We start from the raw sequence: 18,100 nt of genomic DNA, 5'->3' as shown, positions 1-18,100 counted from the left end.
CTCCGCCAACAAGATGGCGGCCTTATGCGCGGGCTGCGCCGCGGAGGCTCCCAATTTGCAGAAATCTTGAGCGGGAACCGCGGAAGTTTTGGCGGGAACCGCGGAAGTTTTGGCGGGAATCGCGGACATTTCGGCGGGAACTGTGGCCCCGCGCGGCTCCATCTCTCCTCCGCCGCTGACTCCTCGCAGTGGATCTCGGCGATAATGGACGCCGCAGCATGGAGAAGCTCAGTAAGGCGGGAGTGTGCCGCCCGGAGCACCCTCCCCGACGGTGGTGAGCCGTCGTGCGGCCGGACAGCGTGCTGCTCCGTCGGCGGCGCCTTGCCTCCCTCCTCCGGAGTCGCCATCCCCGGGGCTGTTGAATTACCGCCTTGTTCATCCGATGTCCTGGTACATATTTTCCCTCTAGTATCCATAATTTATAGTTATTTAACTAAATAACTTTTGGCCACTTCCGACACCAGTTGTAGTGGGCTCAAACGGAGACTCAGACGTACCAGTTGGAAGCAACACATTTATTCATACCAACACTTACAAAAGGGGTAACTGCCCCTTTACCAGATATTAACCTATGGTGGTGGTCCACCAGGCTAACTACACTTGGAGTAGTTACAATGGACTGGACCCAAGCTTGGGTCCAGGTCCCATGTCGGTCTTGTCTTCAGGCAGAGGAGTCGCACGTAGATTATTGAGGATCACAACAGCAACCGGTCCCGCTGGGAGACTGGCTTTTATCCTCTGTTGCGGGGCTCGCTCCACCCCTAGCCACGACCCCCTTCTCGAACTCTCGAAGAGGATCTCCGCTTGACACGTGGTCCCCCTTTTGGGGGGTCCCCGGGTAGACTCCTCCAGTCACGTGTCCTCCGGGGTCAATCAGAGTGCCATGGCCCCGTGAAACCTCGTTCCCGAAGCCGGCACTCTCCGCACCCTATCCTGTAGGACTGGCACTGCACCCAGTACAGGGTGCCACTGGTTGCTGGCAGTCCGTGCTCGAGCTCCGCTAGGGCCGGTACTGCATCCGCGTGCCTTTCCCAGGTTGGCCACACACAGCGACATCCAGCAATGTCACTACATATGTAATTACATATATACAGTAGGAATATTTTCCCCGTGTGTCTTCTGAAAAAATCTTAATCAGGTCAAGATAAACTATTTTGGATTAAAATAATTTTATTCGGATTTAAAGTATGATGTCACAGGACATTACTGAGCTACATCACCTAACTTATCTGCTTTCTTGGCCAAGTAATATCACGTGGCATCGGATGATGTCACTTGTGAACACAACGATATGGAAAATGATGGCAAATTACCGGAAAATTAAAAAAATCTCTGAAATTGTCCTTATAATCCCAAAATCTGATATTTTTTAAAATTTGAAACTCATCCTTGCATGAAAAAATCTAACCAAATGTTTTGTTATAATGATGGTCTAACCTTCCATAATTGACTAATATGTTAGTCTTGTTCATTCAGCATGATTTGACGTGAAATTTAAAATCCAGGTATTAAGTGTTCTGTGGTTTTCGTAGATACGTTTTATAAACAAGTTGACACAATTGTATTTATTTTACTCTGCATATTCTTTGTTGGTAAATGAGGTTGACTTGAGGTAAATTACCTTCAGGAAGATTGTCTACGTGGTGACTGAATTGACTTCAAGCATGGTTCACCAGTGGCTATGATGGGATTTTGTCGACCAGCATAACTTACAAACATTAAATATAAGTCGCCCATGCTGTTGACGGGTAGCATAAATGGCTTCAGGTTTTTAAGTGATTTTCAAGGACAGATGGTGAAATATGGACTTGTGCTTTGCAGTAAGGCTGTAAATAATTTGATAAAATACTGTGTCCTGTGCTTAAACTGAAATACCATAGAGCATTGTGAAATATTGCTATATCAAGTTGGTGTGATGCTGCAGGCTTTTGGAAGAAGATGCCAAGTTGAGTACTGTATAACACATTTCAATCACAGCTCGCAATTCACTGTGCTATACTACACATGACATTAGAAACACAGATTGAAACATATTTAGCTACCTTACCTTATTGACATCCTCAGGTTCCGTAAATGTATATTCCCGTCTTTCATGCTGATGAAAGACAGATATGTCTTTCAGGCTTTGCTTGAAAAAGTATGAGAACTGAACACATTTTTATTATAATTGCCGTATATGAGCCTGTTTAAAAATAGAATAAGGCTGTGATGATTTTGTAGGCCTTTATATAGCAAGCACATACTATATTTGAGGAAGCTTTTTGACAAATAATAAAGTGCATGATTTTAAATATCAAGCTTCAAAAATTTCCCTTTTATTGTTTTCTCATTTGCTTGTCACATTAAACACAAAGTACAATATGTTTTCAAAGGGAACATTTCATTAAAAAATGTACAAGTGACTGCATTCAAGTAGTTTTTATCAATGCCTTTTGAAAGGGCAGGAGACCATATTGGTGTGATTAATGGGGGATAGAGAGGATATGACTATAAAAGATGCATTACATAATCCAGCAGGGCCATACGTGCATGCATGGTCCTTGTGATGGATAGCACTGAGTTTAGCGTCAATCTGAACAGAGGGCCCCCTTTGACAAGTGATCAGATAGTGGTGTACTCACTGCATTGAGAAACCTGCTAAGCGGTGTACTTTTAACATTTCTTTGCTTCACCGTTTTGGCTTGAGGATTGTTATTATTCTCTTGAGGCTGCCATAGACACTGTACAGAAACAAGGTCTCGATCTGGGACTTGAGAAGGGTCAGGGAGTCAACAGCAGAGATGGCTGGGGGGGAAGGGAGTCGTAGGCCATGGAAGCAGGAGAGGAGAATGAGTAAGCTGAATGTTGACTGGAGAGGGCACGGATGGGAGTATATTGAGATGGGGGGGGGAGGTAGTCAGGGAAGAGACTGTGAAGAATCTTAAAGATGATAAATGTGATCTTGAAATTGGTCCAGGATTGAATTGGGACTTAGTGGCGCGATCAGCGTATCATTTATGGAGCAGCCTGCTAAGGTAATTGTTTTTGAGATGAGAGATTTGGGCACGCTGTCGGGGAGCGAGTTACAATAATCAAGTCAGAATGTGTTTAAGGTGTGGATGAGATTGTCGACGATAGCTGAGGTTAGGATATGTCACGTGCAAGAATATGCTGCACAGGTGGAGGTATGAGATCCTACAGAGGTAACATATGGGAAGAGAAAGAGAGCTCAGTGCCCATGTTAATTGGAATGTCCCATGATGGAATGTTTCACTTTGCCAGTATAATATTAAGAGTTTATGAGGTGCTGCATCCACATGCTCTCCATTCTAAAACGTTTGTATTATGAACCAAACTTACATTTTAACTAAATCTTGAGTGACATACACAACAGATGCAGTTTTAAAGACACATTTTGATTTAAAATACCACAGCAAGGCCTCTCAATTTCAGAATCAGGAAAACTAAGCAAGTCACGAAATAAAAAAAAATTAAGTGTATAAGTACAAATTGCAGAAGTACATCAAATCCTGCAGATTTTTTAACACCAAATGCGATCTTGGGCAAGACAGCAAAACAAAAACAGGCCCTCAGCTGAATTCTGCAATGATTACTCAATACATATTCATTTAAGAACTTAGCCTGTACATATATCTGAAGATCAATTGCAGTGTCAACTACAGTTATTGTAGTAATGTATTGTAAGAATTGTTTAGATGATAGTTAATGACCTTGATTTTGACGTATTCCCCACCAGTTGTGTTAGATGATTGCATAACCCATGGTGTGATTGCTATTATGAGCTCAAGTGAATTTACACACCTGGGGGGCCACTTGGTGAGTGATAGAGGGCAGACTATCAGTCCTCTGGCTTAGGAAATTACGTGGGGAAGACAATGTTGTGGTGCATTTAAGAGTTTGGGAGTGAACGCTACCTCCAAATGGGGACGGGTTGAGCTGAATTGTGCCCAACAGATAATTGTCGCCTTCCCAAGCGTGTGACACAAGACTGATAGTGAAGTGGGCGCTGAGCTTCGCAGTTAGCCGCTGCCTTGCTCAGGGCAGCACGTATCGCCTTCTCGCCTTCTCGCCTTGTAGCCTACAGCTGCGGCTAAGGTGGTGGCTCACATTTGAAGGTAATGCAGCTTTGTCCTAAACCTAATAATAATACTCGTTTGACTCTTGTAATACATTTGCAGTTTAGGTTCCGAACTAACGATTTAAGTTCAATGTTGAAGGTGGTTATATTTTGTTGTGATCCAGTAGTGTCCTTTTGTATGTTGGATTCCGTATGGCGTTGAAAATGTATTACTGTGCGTTTGTTGTTCTTTTATTAAAATGTAATATTTAAAATAGTTAAAACTAAATCTTGACCAGCACATCTTACAGTACACATCGTGAACATAAATTTTAAGAATGAAATAATTTAATTAATATCCTTATGCTTGAAAGGTATCTTGTGATTGATTCACTGCATATAATATATCTGTTTAAAATAGAATAAGCACACCAATGCATCCATGTATAATGTATTTTTTATTTAAATAATGCATTTGTGGTGTTTGTATTTAATGCATTATAATTTTTAAAAAATATAACCATGACACAAAGAATTTAATAAGACTAAAGGTTAGATTTCAACTTTTTTTTTCAAATGTAGTCTGTTTTAAATACAGTGTAATTTGCAGTAAGCTTTGCCAAATGGTGTCAACCCAATTCGATGAAGGCAGAGTAAGTGCATGTCTCTAATGAGGTGGCTGACAATTAATGTACACATGGCTGTGGCTAATTTGTGGGAAAACTCTTCGGTGTGTCTGATGCATGCTGCTGCACGCACAAATGGATTATATTATTATTAAAAAAAATCCAGACACTCTTATTGTACGGACTTGTGAATTATTCTCGTAAATGGTACAGCCGACCCAAGTATGGTTCACGCTGGAAAAAAAATGTGATTACGATGTTATTGTATGAACGTTATAGATTGAACCACCTGGCATGTTGATGTTATTTTCCCTTTTTTTGGTATTAGAAGTCATGTTTAACTTGTGAATTAAGTTGGGCTTTTTGGTTGTATTTAATACAATAATTTGTCCCTTAATTATTGGTTCAAACTGTTGGTATTACATATTCATTTAAAATATTACAATATTAAAAACTACATTAACTTTGCACTGTTGACATTAAGGTTGGTCATGTGTGTTATGCATTCTAGCAGTACATAATGTGACTGGTTAGAAAAAAACGTTACTGATGTCATGTTTCCATTGACACCGTCTGCGTCATCGTTTTATATTACGCAGCATGATTTTGTCTGCCATGCTGCACATTGAAATGTTGTTTTTAAAATCATTATTATTTTTGATTCATACATTGAAACAGCTTGGCTGTCAGAAGGAGACTGAGCTGTAGTGGTTGTTGCTCATTCTTGTTTGTAGTGATGAGAGGCAGCAAGGGGCACACCAAATTCTGCTTCGTCTGCCTCCTGACGACCCTGCTCTTCCATGGCCACTGCTGCAATGAGGACCACGGCCACTCTCATGATCACCATGGCGTGAGCCCCGATTCGGCCCAGCAATACGAGGACGACAACGGGCACGGGCACGCCCTACACACGCGTGATGACCCACGGGATGCCAACCCCCCTGACGCACAGCCAGCCAGCGACGGGGGGGACGACAATCGCGGCGACCCCCACCACGACTACCAGATCAGCGAGGAACCCTACCCGAGCAGGAACACGAGGCAGAAGCCGTCTGTGAACTCAGTAGCAGCGGAGAAGCAAAAGTATTATTTGCAGCTTCTGTTCTTGCGGTACGGCTCCGACAAGGGGCTTTCTTTCCAGGGACTGGAGAAGCTTCTGGCTAGCCTAGGACTGGGGGTTGTGCGTTTTCCTGAGGCAGGCTTCAGAGCTGCACACACCAGCAGTCACTCCAACTCACATGACGGAGGCCATGCACATGTTCATGCTCGTGGAAAACAGGAGGAGCAGGGCGATCATAGTCATGGCAAAGGTCATGGCCACGAGCACACAAGCAGTAATGTGCACGAGCAGCAGAATGAAAATGATCAAGCTGTCGCGCTTAAACACACACATGAAGAAGTACATGCTCTTGAACAAGACCCAACACTTGAACACAAACACCCACAGGATCATAACCATGGAGTAGGCCATGACCACATTCATGAGCAGGACCATGATCACACACACGATCATGATGTTGCCCACAATCACGATAAAAGCAGGCATGGTCACAACCAGGCTACGGGAAATAACTCTGTTCCTGAACACTCCATTGGCAGTACAAAGACTCCTATCACACAGCACTTGCACGTGCATGTCCACGCACGTGTAGAAAATGACGGACTGACGGAGAGTCGGTATGTTCATGCACGCACAGATGCCAGCCCTCTAAATGGCACCAGTAGTCAACCAAGTAGCAGAGGGGGACAGTCTCACATGGTAAGCAGACAGTTCGTTCCACACAAGCCCACATCCAGTAATGGCACAGAAAGTCTTGTCAGTCAAACAGAGATTCCACGTGCTGCACAGCGTCTCATGCAAAAATCCCCAAAACCATCTAGGAGGAGAATAAAGCAACACATTGGAAAGAGTCAAACAAGCACTGCAGGGACTGCTGCGGCTGCTACCCAGGAGTCTCCATCAAGCACAAAGCAGATTGAGCAATGGTCAAAAAGGGTACAGAGACACTTGGGGCGGGATGCTGATCATCACCATGACACCGGGGATCACAATGAACTGGAGCTGCACGCAATGGCTGAAAACGGGCATGTGCATGATGAGGTAACACCTTGGTTTTCTATATCTCGCATGAATGTAAAAAATGTTTTTTTAATTAAAATTCATTGCCTACATGTAAATTAGTTTATTTTAATTTTCTTATTAATTTATGTTGGAAAATGAGAATTAAAAGTCATTGACATAAAATAAATTATATTGGTGATGTTGGCCTTGACCTTTTATCTCTGGCCAATGCTTGCAATGATTATCCATCTTGGGTACAATGCACAAGATGTATAATCGTGTTAAAACTCTGTTAGGAATTGGGAAACTCATTATTGTATGTTGGCAAAGACAATTTGGTCAACTGCCATGTCTCTTAAGATCTGATTGAACTATAAGTCATATAACTGGCTTCTAAATTCTCGGAAGCCTCGTGTTGTTTCTATAAAACCACGTTTAGTTTGAAAATTTGCTTTCCAGATGCAATGTGAACCATTACCATTTAAGAAAATATAACGTCTGACAAAATATCCATTAATTGTGGATTGTTTGGGTCAGTTTGAGCAAAGCCTTGAGTTATGAATATGTACACACTGCATATGTGAGCACGTGTATGTTCACACGTGTTTGCAATGTGCACGTTATGTACCAAAGTGAAATTTGATTTTATGCTGTTCTTCCACAGTGCCTGAACGCGAGCCGACTATTCCACAACTTTGGCTTGGATGTAGATAGTGCTGTGATCAACACTGAACTGTTCTCCTACCTGTGTCCAGCCATCCTCTACCAAATTGACAGCCAGGCCTGTCTCAAACATCCAGAGCCTCCCAACACAATTGATTTGCCATCAAGCACCGACTCCAACATGCCAGGTACATTTTCACCATGATTCATGATAATGTTAACTTTAAAGTGTTGATTCAAGTCTCTTGCATAAACGGTGTACCTGACTCACAATTTATATGACCATTGCATATGAGTTATATGTAGGAAATTGTGAGCTTTGGATTGTCCCCGTCGTACAGCCAATTTTATTCAATTTACATTAATTATTTTCTGTGACCATATAATGTAATGTGTAGGGTCTTAGAAAATAATGTAAATTGAATTAAACTGGTTGTACCCCGAGGACGGGCCACAATGCACATTTTCCTAACTTTGACAAAACACTGCTCGTATCAAATACAGTAATCAAGGCGCAAAGGATACTTAAGGGTGCATTGCATAAATTCCTATTATCTTAAAAAAAAGATAATTGTGATTTATTTCAGAACATGTTGTTAATTGGGAAACATTCCAACAATTGTAGTGCCCACTGGAGCTTATCTAATAAACTTAGTGTTTTTCGTCTTTCGTTCTGATTCTTTTGGTCTTAATAGAGCTTGAGTGATTTATTTTTAATTTCATCAGCAATAGCTTGGTAAGATTCGACAAGAGAAAATTCAACAGACAGTCATGCATATTCATTAAAGTCTAATAACGTGTTGGAAACAGTTTTTTTAATCTATAATTAAAATTTACAATTATTAAATGCATTTTAATTACCAGTAAATGCTTTTTAAATACTACAAGTATTGCATGCACAATCGCCGTTCTTGATGGATGTCTGCTGTAATGCCGTTAACCTAACCACAACTGTTATTTCCCATCCCTTGCACTTTCTGCCTAAACAACTGCCTGCAGATGCGTCTGGTAAGCTGCTCACATTTTTATAAGTAAATGCATCACCATTTCTGAACATGTAAATTTCCTTATTCTTAGCTAATACTGCAATATGATATTCTTTATTGTCAATTCAAATACATGAGTGGTGTGCAAATTTGTGCATTGTGCTTAAAATAAAACAGCACAAGAGGATCACTGCTATCTAGCAACAGTGAGAATGAGGTTGCTCTTTTTCTTGGATATAAATATACACATGGTTGGTTTATTCTGGGCTGCAAGATTTTTCGTTATTGACAAAGGGAACTTTTAAAATTATTAAAATATTTTCTCATTAATAAGCTTAACTGAATTTGATATGTTACTTAAATTAAAAGTGTATTTTATTTTCAGAAGGATTTTCTTTCTTATATAATGTCAATCCAGTGCAGGATCTGTACCTCCCAATGCCATGTTGGTTATTGGGCATATTTCATCATACTTCACCCGCTTGTGGGTTGGTTCAGGAGGAGGGGCCAAGACCGTCTTATATATCACTTGTTTCACTGATCGCACAGTGGTTAGCGCACTGTGCTGTGAACCCAGTTGCGAGAGTTTGATTTTCAGCCTTCACCAACATCAATTGCAAATGATATCTAAACCAGTCTTGGGCCCCCCTTCAACAACTACATTAACCAGCATGGTAAAGTATGGTTAAACAACCCCCCATGACTAACATTGCATGGGAGAGGCATTGATGCAGTAGTGGATTGACAGAAGGTTGTCAATTGTCAGTAATAAAGCTGTAATTCTACGGCCTCATGAGGTACCAAAATGTGGCTTAATTTACATAGTTTTTGTATCTAAACTTGCAATTCCTTACGTGCTTGATATCCAAGTAGATTGTTTTGACCTCTTTTAAACATTCCAATATGGAGTCTATAGGCAATATGTGCACACGAATTCCGCAATAAATCATAGTTATGTGTAGTTTCACCATACACGGTGCTATTTTAGCATCCCCATCCACACATCAGTTCTTTCCAGCGTGAAATTGGGTGAGAAGCTTGATATGTGGATGGATCTCAACTGTGAGAGAGCATCAGTGTCTAGTGGCAACTTACTGCCTTAACACTATAAAGGGACCCATAGCCCAACTAAGCTTCACACATAAATATATCTTGGCACTCGCCATTGTACTAAAGTAAGTGACAATACACGGTGTTTACTTGGGTATCCCAAAATGTATATATGTGTTGGAATAGGTGGAGAATGGTATATGGAAGGGATCCATATCAATGTGTGGTTGTCACGAGCTGATGAACAAGTCGCTGTTGGCTGTCATTCTTGACACTTGATTGAATGCAATGCAATAAAGTGAATATACACGTAATTTATTTAAGTGTCAAAGCTAATATTCTGTCATGACTCTTTGTTAAAGCTCGGTGAACTGTGGTGATGGACTCGGGGCCCACACTATGAGTTATTGCCACCACATTTGAAATATTTGTATCTAGGGTTTAAACATGTGTGGCTTTAAACATGTAATGACTAGAATTTCCACTAATGGGGCTTCTACTTTGAATACATGCCTTTATAGACAACATTGTTAGAAATAAATGCAAATGGTTTAATTAATTTACAAAGCAGAAATTGTAACATTTACGACCACGGTACATTCATTTGTAAGCTGTCGATTTTCATCACAACCCATATCTTGTACAACCTGTAATGGAACTAAACCTCATTCTGCAATATTTCGGATTGGCCTTTGTATGCAGCAATGTATGTGTCTTGCTGAGAAATGTGCATGATTCTCGTTACCTTGCTGTTGCAGCCTGGGGCTGGGGCTTCCTTTCCATCACCATCATTTCCATGCTATCTCTGCTGGGCGTGGCCATTGTGCCGATGATGAACCAGGTGTTTTTCAAGTACCTGCTGACCTTTTTGGTTGCTCTGGCTGTGGGCACGCTGAGCGGTGACGCCTTGCTGCACCTTCTGCCCCACGTACGTTTGGAGCGTGCGTGTGTACCTGCACGGTCTGCCGACCGATGGGTCTCGTTCTAACACCACACACGCACGTTGCATATGTGCATAAGCACAAGAAGCCCTCTTTTCATGCTGCTCAGCATGCAGTTATGCAATTGTGCACATTTAGCACAAAAACAAATGCAGATGTATGGAGGCAAGTGCTGTTTTTGCCTTGTACGGTACACAAGGAGTGTGTCGGAAGCACTGGGCTCAGCCACCTTTGTCTCCAGTGATGATGTTTGTACACTGCAATTCAAACTGAGTTTCATAGGCTAGGTTAAGAGAGTTTTTTTCCCGCGAATAAGTCGGTATCACAGCTAATAACTGAGTCGGTATTGTAAAATAGTGCCCTACTTACCATTTTTTTTATGTGGCACATAATTTCGCACATAGCGTGCGTTATCATGAGAATGTATTTTTTTCCACTCGGACATTGCAGATTTACACAAGCACTGCTCTTAAGTGAAACTGTGTGCTGTGTGCAGTCGCAAAACTCGCATTCACATAATGGACATGATGACCACGACCACATCCTGGACAGTGACAATCATCTGGACGGAATCTGGAAGGGCCTCACTGGCCTAGGTGGTATTTACCTCATGTTTATTGTGGAACACTTGCTGGCACTTTTCAAGCACTACAAACCAGATAAGGTAAGATGTGGCTGCAACCTGATTAAAAAAAAGGATATTGGCACTGACATGTTTTGTTTTGCTTGAGATTGATTGCAAAAATATTTGAACATGAGCTCATTTTAATTTTAATTGTATAAAGTTTGGGAATACATCATAACCTTTGAAATATAAATTATGTACAAATTAATTACTTGTAACCTATCGTGTCGGTAAAATAAATAGTTTTGTGATGTTAATTCCTAGCATAAACACAACATTTAAAAGTCATTTGATTTGTTGATTTTAAACATTTCCTTTTATGAAAAAATCATCTCAACAAAGTAAATGTCGGTCACTGCGTTTATTTTCAGAACAAAAAGAAGAAGAAAGGGCGCAAGGTTAAAGAGGCAGAGAAGTGTGTTGGAAGGAAATTGTCCAACCACAACCTGTCTGGCAGCACAGAACTCGAGCTGATCTCTGTTAAGCAACACAACAGTGAGTCATCAGCCTGCCCCTGGGAAGTGTGGACATGCTCGGCAGTTCTCTGGCATATTGAGGTTTTCTCAAAATATAAAAGTAGTGTACAGGGTTGTCCTCTGTTGCCTCTTGTATTAAAGGTTAATTGTAGATGTGTGTGTGTGCAGACATCGGTGTTTGTTTTCTTATCTTATCGATGTGGTTTAAGGTCACTGTGGCTCAAAGACTATTTTCTGGGACAGGCAGCTTTTTAAAAATAAATGCATTATGTATTAACTGCAGAATGAACGTTTAAGAGCATTGCTAGCCTTTATAACAGAAAAGCATGTTCCTACCTAGCCCTGCAGGCTTCCTATATTAGATTTTGGGCTGCATACATGAATTGAACTCGGTGACATGGGTTTTAAATAAAGTGAGCAGAACAACATTTTTAATATGGCTTAACAAAGCTATTCACCTTTTGGTAAATGTATGTACATACCATTCTTAACCTTTTCACATTTAAATTAATCACTGGAAAGCATCATGGAGCATCAAGCTGTTTCATGCAGTTGTAAACAAATCAATTGATCTTAAGTATTAACTTGATGTTGAACATTGGATTATTGCATAGACCATTAAAAGCTTGGGCACATGTTTGGAAATGTTAAATAGGTGCGACCGAGCATCTGCATACAACTTGTATTGTTTCTCATTAGACCACCAGCACCACTACTCTTGCGACGTGAATGGTGCAGCAACACATGCATCCAAGTCACACGAGGACCATCATAACCATTCCGTGCCTCCGGAAGAGGAGGCCATGATCTGCCATGGGTCACACGATGATGAAGACGATCACTATCATGATGAGCAACCGCAGAAGCAGCCAGTGGGAGCTCAAGCAGATGGAAAACAGGTTGGTGGTTACGATATGTCCGACGGAGAGGCGGCTACGCCTACCATGACAACCTCGGCCTCGGGGGTGTCGGACAAGTCGAGCAACCACCACCACCATCACCACCACCACCTGCACCATCACCATTCGCATGGCCACTGCACGGGAGAGGAGGAGGCGGTGGAGGACGTGCGCGATGCCGGGGTATCCAGCATCGCGTGGATGGTCATCCTTGGCGACGGCGTGCACAACTTCAGTGACGGCCTGGCCATCGGTACGCATCCTCACCCGTGCGTCTCATGGGTTTATTGCCATGCATATGTAGGTGTTTGTGTATGGGTGTCAATCAATTGTTATGCATGCATGTCTGTAAAGAAATAATATGAGATACACTGAGCAGAATCGGGTGGCCTAGGATTAACGAAAATACGTAATTTGCCCAAAGACACATTTGCCACTCATTGGCGACCTTTAGAATGGTGGCCTGTTAAGTTCACTTCATATAACCTACAAATTATAAATATATAGTCTATTGTATTCAGGGATTTGCTTTAAATAACTTAAGCATATTCAATTTGTTCTCTTAATGACCTAACCAAGTATTTTTTGTGGATTGTGCACATACTCTGGTCATGATGAATTTCCTTGCAGGGGCTGCATTCAGCGATAGTACCAGTGTTGGACTCAGCACCTCAATCGCTGTCTTCTGTCATGAGCTGCCTCATGAGCTTGGTAAGAAAGCCACTTTGTTTGATCATTTTTCATTAAGGCCATAAATGATTGAAGATTAAAATTACATGCGATGAAGCACTTGTTTTATAACCAACTTCATTACGTTTTAAATATACTGTAATTTATAATAAGCAAATGCTCTAAGTTGGATACACGTAAACTGCTTGAAGCTGGCATGTGAGAATTAAAGGTTGACGGTTGTGTTTTGCCATTTCTATGCATATGCATCTCAACTTGTGTTGTTGTATTGGTTCTGTGCAGGTGACTTTGCAGTCCTGCTCAAAGCAGGCATGTCAGTGAAGCAGGCTATTGTGTACAATCTGCTGTCAGCATTGCTGGGCTACCTGGGATTGGTCATTGGCACGGCGGTGGGGCAGTACACACACAGCGTCACCACCTGGATCTTTGCTGCGACGGCTGGGATCTTTCTCTACGTGGCTCTTGTGGACATGGTGCGTTTGCTGACCATTGAATGTACAGCAATGGCATTCATAATCAACGTTTTTGGGTTAGATCGCGTTATTTATAAATGTATCGTAACCCTCCACCACCCGACACGGCCAATCAGCAAAAAAAGTGTCACGTTGACAAAAAGACAAATAGTTCACTACTTTAGCCGACCGGTGTGTTGAAACGTGAAACCACAACATTTACAATTTGTGAGTACGACGTTTCACTGGTAATTGCATCCAGCATCATCGGGCAATTCGCCAGAATCCAGAATCATTGCCCGATGATGCTGGATGCAATTACCAGCGAAACGTCGTACTCAAAAATTGTAAATGTTGTGGTTTCACGCTTCAACACACCGGTGGGCTAAAGTAGTGAACTATTTGTCTTTTTGTCAACGTGACACTTTTTTTGCTGCTTGACCATGTCGGGTGGTGGAGGGTTACGACACATTTATAAATAACGCGATCTAACCGAAAAACGTTGATTATGAATAATATTGGTCGCGAAAGCCTACGTGTTAAACTGAGTAATGGCATTAGCTGATTAAATTGCATCACCCTACCACACACAGTCCTTGAGCTACGATCATATATTGAACTTGATGGTACCACCTGAGGTGGCATAACTTTAGTCATTCCAATTTCTCTACGTAACCAATGACACAGTAAGTTACGTGTTAACCTTTTGAAATGAGTGGGTTATCAAATAATTCACTCGTATTAGCCGTATAAATAAATCGTATAAATAAAGTTTTTCTAACTTTATTGATACCAATTTCTGCTCTGTTCCATAGACTAGCACAGTTGCCATGGTTACACATTGTTCTAGTTTTAAATACTCAGGGGCCATTGTTGCAATTAAAACCACTCCATACCTCGCTATGTTATACAAAATGTCACAGACATTTAGTTTTCATATCTTATATTTAAAAAGTGTAAAGCTTTCTATGTATAGTCCCATAATTGTGCATAGCAATCACATAGCTTGTGTTTTCCTGCCTTGTGCTTTTGATAACATATGATTTGCTTTTTATATTGCTGCCCTTTACAGCTTCCTGAGATGCTGCACTGTGAGGTTGACAGCCACAGCTATGGAAGACTCGGCTGCTTCCTGCTGCAAAACCTGGGGCTGCTCATGGGTTTTGGCATTATGCTGGTTATCGCACGGTATGAGGAGCACATCAAGATAGACTTAGGCCCCTGAGCAACAACAAGTAACCCCTGTGGCCGCCCTGCCCTTCGTTCGGGCCACTGTCCTCTACTCCAAGCTCTAATTTCCAGATGCCACCGTGTTGCTGCTTAATTGGTGTTGGTCTCTCTGTCCAGTGGCCAGAATTTGTAGTTTACTTTGCTCCCCCTATATGAAGTATACGATGTGGTCTTGGCATATACTACCTGATGTTCATTACAGAAATCTGTATTGTGATCTGGAATCTTAACCATGACAATGTTACATCAAATCAGCTTGATTGCTTGATCCAGTATAAAACATTATTAAGATGAGCCATTCTTTATATTTAAGTCACGGTATGCTTATTTAGAAAAAAACAATCTGGCTGCCAGCTGTTGAAAAAATGTGATTGGTTGGCTTGAACCACTGTGATAAATTACCTGTGCCATTCATATTCTGTGGAACTTTTACTACTAAAAACAATACAAATAAATACGTCTTAAGTTTTAGATGTGTTTGTTCCCCTAATTGGGTGATCAGAGGCACATGCTAACTTATATTAGGCTTGCTCTCCATATTTATTGGCATCAATACACTGAAAAAATATATTGATTTAAAGTATTGATAGGAGGCTTGGTTTAATTTTTAACATCAATGAACTCGCGTTAGTGGAGATAAGGTCGACTATTTTATGTCGTGAATATCATTTGCATTCACTGTGGAAAACATTTCTATCACACTGGTTCCCTCTGCTATATATCTTGGAGTTGTGTACTGTTTCACTGATGGTTCTGAGCTATCATTCAGACCAATGAGTGATTGCTTGTGATCAAATTAAGATTTGCTACTTTGTATATGTCAGCATTATTTAAAGCGTGCTGGGCAAGACTGGTAACCTTCACAAGTTGCACTTATTTTTCTTGAAGTCAACATCATTCAAAATATAACTTGTATGCAGCATACCGTGACTTATTTTAGTATACTGCTTGCCAGTATATACGAGTCAGCACTTAACTGTTTTACCCGTTTTAATAGTGTGCCATAGACCGTAATACCGTAAGTTTGTTGATCCATCACATGAATTGTTGAGATGAAGGTGGGGAAATAGCGTTGAATACTTGAAGGCTGGGATGATAGAATATTTTGTAATCCATAGGGCTCCATGGGAGAAGTTGGACATGATTGAGTGCAGGTTTTTCCAAAACAATATAAAATTTGACCCCAATAACCTGGTCAATATCATTTTTTAAATGCGTGCGAGTATGCATCTACCCAAGTTGATCAGCTCCTTCCTGGAGATGAATGGTAGCACATTCTGCAGGTTGAAAATTGAGGTGCCTCTTGCTTACTGTGGTGTCCTGATCACTAATGGATGGTTCCTGCCACCTGCACAGCTGTCGAAACTGCAGGAAAACTGGATATTATTACTGTTTTATTTGTTATTTTATGTTCCTCTTGTTACAGAAAAATGTGGAAGTGATTAGTGGCAGCTGTTAACAGTAAAACTATTGTAACCGTCTTGTCTGATTTACATGTTAGCAAATGCTTTAGGGAGTAGCATGATGTTCAAATGTAATAGTTACGTACTGTTAGAGGACGGCGTAAATCACTTCAGCTAAAAGCTCTGTGATTTTAGAGGTAGCGGTAGTGTTTTCTTAAACAAAACAACTATGACGTGTGGTGTTTTGCATGGCTTGTGTGTGCCCTGCAGCCTTGTTTAATGTTGCTTTTCTGTCCAGAGTAAAACATTCCATGGCAGCTGGACACTGTCTCGCAGTGGCCAATGTCACCGACACCCGTGCCCTGATGCAGTGTTAACTCATGGAACACCAACTATCTGTCAATCCACCATGCTCATTGTCACCACAACTGCTAAAAAACCAAAATCTGTCATTTCTTAGCGATATACCACAAGTGAGTTTTGAAACTTCGTCAGAATTTTTGTTCAAGAACGGTGGCTATTAAGGAAATTTGCTTCGCATTGGATGCAAGTCAAGAACAATACAAGTTATGATTTCAGCAGAGGTAGCTTCGTTTACATAGGTAAGGCAACTGTATAGGTACGTATATTGGTTATATTTTTGTACTCTGGGTTTGGCCAAATATGACTGGTTACACAATTATTTGTATTTATTTAACATCTTTTGCATTGAAAAATGTTTTGTAAGTTTTTTTCCTTGATGCCAGAAATATCACTAGGTTTTGTTAGATTAAATTGTGGAATAAATCATTCACTTTCACTTCATAACTGCAGTTTGTGTTTTATACGCAAAAACTTAATTTAATGCGTTTAAAAATTACTCGGAATGTGCCAGATCTCATCAGATCTCAGAAACTAATCAGGGGCCTGAGTACAGAAAAAAAAACGGTGCAAATCCTACCAAGCAGCGATTTGCATAGGCATCAAGATCGCGTGTAATGCCCTCCCCCCACCACAACTTGAATTAACAGTTTCGCGATTCATCTTTTAGGGACATACTTCACACGCTGTGGTGTTTACAGTTACGCGCTCAAGAAAAAGAAAAAACAATTGTAAATTTTAATTTTTTATACCAAAAAAGAATATTTAATGAAAATAATCTAAGAAAAAAACGTTCTGATGGCGTCACCGCATCATGGCAGCGTCCAATGTCACGGTCGGGGCATAGCCATTGTAGATCTGCTGCCTTTGTTAGCATCACGTGTGCTGCTGCTGCAAGCAGTCCACGGAAGAGGTCAAGAAGCCCTGAAATTACTCCTTAAACCGTCATCTTTGTAAGTAATAATTGTAATCGTCATTATTTGTTAGTAAACTCGTAACTATTTTTCTTGGTTCTTTCGGTAAAGTCACGTAGAAGGGAAATAATAAAATAATAAATACATATATCTATAAAACAATATATTTTTCTAATGTTCATGTTATTAAGTATAATAGCTATACGAATTTTGTAAACCCCGGGGCTAAAATAGTGAAATTAAATTTTACTTTTAAAAATGTTTTTCGGTAACGCACTCCCCCCCCCCCTCCCTTTATAACATGCGTGTCAATGGAGAAAATGTGCTTCGTACAGCACAATTCGACGTACGCGCTGCTTCGCAAGGAGTGCCCGTTTTTTGCCGACTCAGCCGTACAGGGACTCCTCTACTTAGGAACGAGTTACATACCTGTCAACCACATATCAGTGCCTTATTACAGGCAAATGCAGACATTATTGGTCACCCTGTGCCCTTATAAATCCTACAAAGTCCCATAACAAGGGAGAAACACAAACAAATAGACAAAACAACAACTTTGCTGCCCGTATTGAAACGGCTGTACGCCGTGTGGACCTGAAAATTTCCCCTCTACAAGAATACGGGTAACCCGTATGGCTTGACAGATTATGGAGTTAGGTTTCAGAG

The 18,100-nt window shown here is 41.0% G+C and overlaps 1 protein-coding gene across 4 annotated transcripts in view; it reads left to right on the top strand.

Annotated features, from left to right (window-relative positions):
* Positions 1 to 16,964, top strand: part of LOC144728558 (uncharacterized) — a 29,025-nt gene extending 12,061 nt beyond the window's left edge. For 3 of the 4 annotated variants that reach the window (XM_078608073.1, XM_078608099.1, XM_078608081.1), the window contains exons 2-11: positions 5,418 to 6,784; positions 7,410 to 7,596; positions 8,408 to 8,416; positions 10,203 to 10,372; positions 10,882 to 11,049; positions 11,382 to 11,505; positions 12,186 to 12,638; positions 13,016 to 13,096; positions 13,358 to 13,548; positions 14,600 to 16,964. In XM_078608073.1, coding sequence (XP_078464199.1) covers positions 5,418 to 6,784; positions 7,410 to 7,596; positions 8,408 to 8,416; positions 10,203 to 10,372; positions 10,882 to 11,049; positions 11,382 to 11,505; positions 12,186 to 12,638; positions 13,016 to 13,096; positions 13,358 to 13,548; positions 14,600 to 14,752 — 2,903 coding nt within the window. In that variant the 3' untranslated portion in view covers positions 14,753 to 16,964. Of the gene's footprint in view, positions 1 to 3,954; positions 4,116 to 5,417; positions 6,785 to 7,409; positions 7,597 to 8,407; positions 8,417 to 10,202; positions 10,373 to 10,881; positions 11,050 to 11,381; positions 11,506 to 12,185; positions 12,639 to 13,015; positions 13,097 to 13,357; positions 13,549 to 14,599 lie in introns of all 4 variants that reach the window. The other variant, XM_078608089.1, reaches the window with a different exon arrangement.
* The last annotated feature ends 1,136 nt before the right edge of the window (positions 16,965 to 18,100 follow it).

Source organism: Lampetra planeri, chromosome 2 (genome assembly GCF_965212315.1).
Source record: "Lampetra planeri chromosome 2, kcLamPlan1.2.h2, whole genome shotgun sequence".
NCBI classification, from domain to species: domain Eukaryota; kingdom Metazoa; phylum Chordata; class Hyperoartia; order Petromyzontiformes; family Petromyzontidae; genus Lampetra; species Lampetra planeri.
Note: the sequence above shows the minus strand (reverse complement) of the source record. Positions and strands in the feature narration are given on the sequence as shown.